We start from the raw sequence: 6,253 nt of genomic DNA on the forward strand, positions 1-6,253 counted from the left end.
TTAGTGTCACCTCCATCAGCCAATAGGCGGGTCCCGGGGCTGCGGGGCCGCGAAGCCCCTCCCTGGCAGCACATATATAAAGCAGCCAATGACAGCCTGCAAGTTTCCAAAGTGGTCAACTTGACCGGTAGCTTGGCAGCCGCGAAGGGCAGAGAGGCTAGCGCCGGTGGGTGGATGGGAAGAGAGAGCCAAGTCCTCTTCTTACTGGGCGTGAGTGGGGGAGGAGCCTGGGGGTCCGGGGAGGCTAGCAGGACGGCTCAGAAAACAGGAGCGCTTCTCCATCAGTTTCACCTCCCGCCCTGCAAGCTCAGGGCGCTTTCCTTGCGGAAAGGACGCTGGGCTGCGTTCGCGCGAGGGTGCCTTAGCCGCCCCCGTGTCGCCAGGTGGGTAGCCCCGACAGCGGAGGAAGGGGAAGTTACCTTCCCCTCGGAAGAGGGCGCTGGCTCCCCCATCCAGCCTTTATAATAAGGCCACGGGAGGAGAGGAAGCCTTGCCGTCTGCACTCCGTAAAGCATGCAGTTAGGGGAGCAGCTCTTGGTGAGCTCGGTGAACCTGCCCGGCACGCACTTCTACCCGCTGGAGAGCGCGCGGGGCGGCGGGGGCGGGCCCGCCGGCCACCTCCCCGGCGCGACCCCCTCGCCCCAGAGGCTGGACTTAGACAAAGCGCCGAAGAAGTTCTCGGGCAGCCTCTCGTGCGAGGCAGGGAGCGGGGAAGCCGCGGCCGCCAGCGCGGGGGCCCCCGCGGTCATGCTCAGTGACGCCGACGCCGGGGACGCCTTCGCCAGCACCGCGGCCGTGGCCAAGCCAGGGCCCCCGGACGGCCGCAAGGGCTCCCCCTGCGGGGAAGAGGAGCTCCCCTCCGCCGCCACTGCAGCAGCCACCGCCGCGGCCGCCGCCACCGCGCGCTACTCCATGGACAGCCTGAGCTCGGAGCGCTACTACCTCCAGTCCCCCGGGCCGCAGGGCTCCGAGCTGGCCGCGCCCTGCTCGCTCTTTCCGTACCAGGCGGCCGCCGGGGCGCCCCACGGACCTGTGTACCCGGCTCCCAACGGGGCGCGCTACCCCTATGGCTCCATGCTGCCCTCCGGCGGCTTCCCCGCCACCGTGTGCCCACCCGGGAGGGCGCAGTTCGGCCCGGGAGCCGGCGCCGGCGGCGCGGGCGCGGGCGCGGGCGGCGGCGGGGGAGGCGGCCCGGGAGCCTATCAGTACAGCCAGGGGGCTCCGCTCTACGGGCCGTACCCCGGGGCCGCAGCCGCGGGTTCGTGCGGAGGATGGGGGAGCTTGGAGGTTTCTGGCTCCAGTCTACGTGCTCACGTCTACCTATGCAACCGGCCCCTGTGGCTCAAATTCCACCGCCACCAGACCGAGATGATCATTACGAAACAGGGCAGGTGAGCACAGCGCGGAGGGGGCGCGGGGCGCGGGGCGGCCAGGGACCGTGTGGCCCGCAGGAAGGCCGGGGATGCACTCTGCTTGGAAAGTGTTTTTCCGTGCGCAGTAAGTGGAGATGCTGCATCTCCAGTTCCTCGTCCCTCCCCTCTACTCACGGGCGGTCGGTGCCGGGTGTACTGTTACGGCTGCCTCCTCCCTCCCGTTACCCTTACCTGGATGGAGGAGGAGGCGGCGGCGGCGGAAATGGAAATCGAAGCTTGTCCACAAAGCTGGATTTACTAGATCCGCCCTCTCGGCGATACGCAGCTAGAGGAACGGGATGGGGAGGGGGGGGGCGGCGGGAGGCGCAGGGGTTGCCCCCCTGAGCGCAGTAGATGGGCTCCCGCCGTTTTAGGCGCCGGGGTCTCCATGGGGCACCTCCGGAGGATGGAGGTAGTTGGTTAGGCAGGTCTTGGAGCCAGACCTGGCTGGGGTTTGGGGGTGAGAAAGTTCTGATGCACATCCATTTGCTAACAGTGATGACTTCTGCGGGAAGTAAGGGGCGGAGGGAGAGGGACTCTCAAAGGGGACTTTGAGCCTTACCAGTAGAATTGGAAAAAGACATTTTCACATCATGGAAGAAAAAAAAAATGAATGAGCGCCTTAAAAAGTCGAGAACTTGAGTGGGGAGAGGACACAGAAGCAAGTGACTTGGGGGCAAATTATTTTGGACAAGAGATGTCCAAAGCGTTGCCAACTCAAAACTATTGGGCATAGTAAGGGCGACTTTCCCGGGATTCTGTTCATTCTGTAGATTGCTAAACGTCGGACTCCCACCCTCCCCCAGGTGCCCGCGAACCTGGCCGAGCACGGGCCTGCGCTCGGGGTGATTAAATCGCTTCTCCTGGCTCTGTTCCCTCGCACAGGCGCATGTTTCCTTTCTTGAGCTTCAACATAAACGGACTCAACCCTGCCGCCCACTACAACGTGTTCGTGGAGGTGGTGCTGGCCGACCCCAACCACTGGCGCTTCCAGGGGGGCAAGTGGGTGACCTGCGGCAAAGCCGACAATAACATGCAGGGTGAGGAGAGAGGAGGCCCTGGCAGGGGGGGAGCAGGTGGGGAACCCCTGACACAAGCGTCCCCGTCCCCCCCCCCTCCCCCACCTGGAACCTAGAGGTGTCAGCATGAGTTTCTTTGTCTTGAGTGTTTGGCTGAAAGAGAGAATTGCTAAGTCAGATTTCTTGCTTACCAATATACAGAGCTTTAACCATAACCCTACTGCAGCCCCCCAGTTTCTACGTTTGAGTAAAGAATTGTCATAAACTCTCCGGGTGGCAAGGGCTCCCGGCATTCTAATGTTCACCTGAGAAAGCCTTCCCCAAGGTTGAATCCCACCCATAAAAATGCAACCATTTCCATCAGATGTTGCCCTGAACTACACGAGGCATCCCCTGTTGCCTCCATTTTTATATTTTGAGGTCCTGTTAAGATGAGCACCAAAGGCCGGGAAACATGGGGGCTCTGGAGGGGGTGTGGTGGGATGTATCAGTGGAGTCTAATGGTCTCCATTGGCCTTTCTAAGCAGCTCGTGCTGGGGAGGTTCGTGCTGTAAGTCCTGCTCTTAAACCTTGCCCATAGATAGTAAGACATCCTTCCCCTCCTCCGCTCCATTTGTAAACAGCGCTCTATGCTTAGGTTCTGTGTTTTGTTTCATTTTCTCTCAGGCAACAAAATGTACGTCCACCCAGAATCTCCTAATACTGGTTCCCACTGGATGAGACAGGAGATTTCCTTTGGGAAATTAAAACTCACCAATAACAAAGGCGCCAATAACAACAACACTCAGGTAGGGTGACAGAGGGTATGTCTTCTGGCGAGTGATCTCTTTTCTAACAGGTTCCCATACTCTTCACTGGTTTTTACCTGTTTACTCGCCTATTTCTAAGCTTTTTTTTTTTTCTTTTGACCTTTCTCATTCTCACTTTCACACTGGATTTCAATAACAGTGAGTTGACTATTAGGAACAGAAATACTGAAATCTTTGGGGGCCTTAGGAAACCCAGAGGAAAGAGTGCTTTCGAAACATGCACACCCAGCTGTTTTGTTACAAAAGTGGTGATGATCAGATGTTAAAAATGGCAATAGAAAAAAAAGTAGCTGTTGGTGGGGAGCAAGCAGGAGTCCCATTCCAAAATATGCAGTTTGTTCAAGTCTACTTTTGTTGAACCTTTAAGAGACCGTTTTCGATTTGGCCACTCTGTTCCTGTACCACTTCCAGATGATAGTCCTACAGTCTTTACACAAGTACCAACCACGACTGCACATTGTGGAAGTTACAGAGGATGGCGTGGAGGACTTGAATGAGCCCTCAAAGACTCAGACCTTTACCTTCTCAGAAACGCAGTTCATTGCCGTGACGGCCTACCAAAACACCGATGTGAGTGTCCCAAATGTCCCACGACTCTGGCAAGCTAGGCCCAGCGTGCTAAAGCACTCAACAACTCTCTTTCTCCCCTATCCAGATAACGCAGCTAAAGATTGATCACAACCCCTTTGCCAAGGGCTTCAGGGACAACTACGATTCGTAAGTGCTGCTTTTGTCCGTGCTTGCATGTCACCTTGGAGCAGGACATTCATAATCAGACACTTTCCTGCGAACATATTCTGGGAAAAGCTTTCATACTTGAGACTTTCTGTTTTTATTTTTACTTTTTTTTTTTTTTTCTGCCTGGACTAACCTTGCTTTAGAATTTTCACAGAGGGCTTTTGTTCATTTCTAAAGAAATGTAAAGGACTTTAAAATGAGGAGCATTTTTCTTTTTAACATTTGAGTGGAGATTTGACATTTTCATAATCTGCATTTACATATCTTTCCATGTAATCCCAACTTTTTTACCCTCTCAGGAGCAAGTATTACTACTACCCCCCTTTTTTTTCTTTTACATAAGAAAAACCTGACACTAAGAGGATGTAATTTTCACATCAACAACAAGGCTCTGCAGATGCCTTTTAAATGTGGCATTCCTCCCACCACACGTACAAGGGAGAGTTGTTGCTCTGAGTTCCTCAAATCCTAGGATTTGCAAAGGCGGACTTCCTATAGTTTAAATACTTAATACCTGGGAGGGAACTTTTTCTTACACGGTGGGAAAATTTCCCCCTGGAACCAAGAGTCCAAGTTCAAATGAGCCAGGGCATCTCCCACCTCTGTCCCTCCACACCAACAGACCAGTGCGTTTTCATTTCTGGGAATTTGGTTTGTTTGGGGACAACATTAGGGTTGTGTTTTTTTTTTTTTTTTAAGTGTTTTTCTTTATATTGTAGCATGTACACCGCTTCAGAAAATGACAGGTTAACTCCATCTCCCACGGATTCTCCTAGATCCCATCAGATTGTCCCTGGAGGTCGGTATGGCGTTCAGTCCTTCTTCCCGGAGCCCTTTGTCAACACTTTACCTCAAGCCCGATATTATAACGGCGAGAGAACCGTGCCACAGACCAACGGCCTCCTTTCACCCCAACAGAACGAAGAGGTGGCCAACCCGCCCCAGCGGTGGCTTGTCACGCCTGTCCAGCAACCTGGGACCAACAAACTAGACATCGGTTCCTATGAGTCTGAATATCCGTCCAGCACCTTGCTCCCCTATGGCATTAAATCCTTGCCCCTCCAGACATCCCATGCCCTGGGCTATTACCCTGACCCAGCCTTCCCTGCCATGGCAGGGTGGGGAGGTCGAGGTTCCTATCAGAGGAAGATGGCCGCTGGGCTCCCATGGACCTCCAGAACCAGCCCCCCGGTGTTCTCTGAAGATCCACTCTCCAAGGAGAAAGTCAAAGAAGAAATGAGCTCTGCTTGGATAGAGACTCCCCCTTCCATCAAGTCTCTGGATTCCAACGATTCGGGGGTGTACACCAGCGCCTGTAAGCGAAGGCGGCTGTCTCCCAGCTCCTCTAGCAACGAAAACTCTCCCTCCATAAAGTGTGAGGACATGAACGCCGAAGAATACAGCAAAGACACCTCAAAAGGCATGGGGGGATATTATGCTTTTTACACAACTCCCTAAAGAGTGGTTTTGACCTCATCCAAAATGAGCTAAGTTTTTTTGCAGATGAACTTGGTGGTGTTTTTTGTTGTCTTCTTTGCCTAGGTTGCCAAAAAGACGTTTGCCTTCCACCTTGATGCATCCTGTTCTGTGCAATTCTCTAAAAGAAGGTGCCAAAGCTTTTTGATTGCTGCAGGTAACGGACATGAGCCTAGCGTTTTATTTCTTCTTTCTGAAATACAGTTAACGGAGGACTTGGAAGGGTTTTAAAATCTGACGGTTATTCAAGGTTCTGCATTTATTTATTGGAAACACTAAACATTCAGAGAATGGGGCTGTGAAGATGGAGTGCTGAGCGCTATCCAATGAGTTGAAAGCTTTGGTTCTTATTTCTGTGTTTTTGTTTTTTTAAAAATCTGTGAGCATATAGAAGCCCAGAATCGGGAAGGTATTTTGCTTCTAAAAGAGAAGGGCTGGTCCATAAGCTTCAACAGGGGACTTTTTGCTGTCACCTTCTGCTGGGGACAAAAGATGTTAGGCCTGGGAGGCAAGCAAAACTTTTGTAAAAGAAGGTATTGGTCTTAACTGACTTTGATTCCTCCCAGGCTTTCAGCACAAGCCATGTCTGCCCTGGGTCAGGATTGCCTCGCTGGCTAGGCCTCTGCTGTGTGCCCGGGTGGCTCATAAGACTCAGGAGAGGACAAGGGAGGGAGTCAACTCCCCCGCACCCCCAAAACTAAAGAAAAAAAAAGAATGAAGGAAAGAGAAAACTTTAAAGTGTATAGTTTGTGTGCTTAGATATACTGTAGAATAATGTGGAATATATTGTACAAATAGT

The 6,253-nt window shown here is 53.1% G+C and overlaps 1 protein-coding gene across 2 annotated transcripts; it reads left to right on the forward strand.

Moving 5' to 3' along the window:
* Nucleotides 1–513: 513 nt before the first annotated feature.
* Nucleotides 514–5,436, forward strand: EOMES (eomesodermin; the record flags this gene model as incomplete). 2 transcript variants are annotated; one of them, XM_079794502.1, is made up of 6 exons in its annotated part: nt 514–1,391; nt 2,298–2,452; nt 3,098–3,219; nt 3,652–3,810; nt 3,896–3,957; nt 4,698–5,436. In XM_079794502.1, 6 exons carry the CDS (start codon nt 514–516, stop codon nt 5,434–5,436), a joined length of 2,115 nt encoding a protein of 704 aa, XP_079650628.1. The 2 variants fall into 2 exon arrangements, with proteins under 2 accessions (XP_079650628.1, XP_079650629.1); XM_079794503.1 differs by having other exon boundaries at nt 4,755–5,436.
* Nucleotides 5,437–6,253: the final 817 nt, after the last annotated feature.

Source organism: Cnephaeus nilssonii, assembly GCF_951640355.1.
Source record: "Cnephaeus nilssonii genome assembly, chromosome: 17".
Classification (NCBI taxonomy): domain Eukaryota; kingdom Metazoa; phylum Chordata; class Mammalia; order Chiroptera; family Vespertilionidae; genus Cnephaeus; species Cnephaeus nilssonii.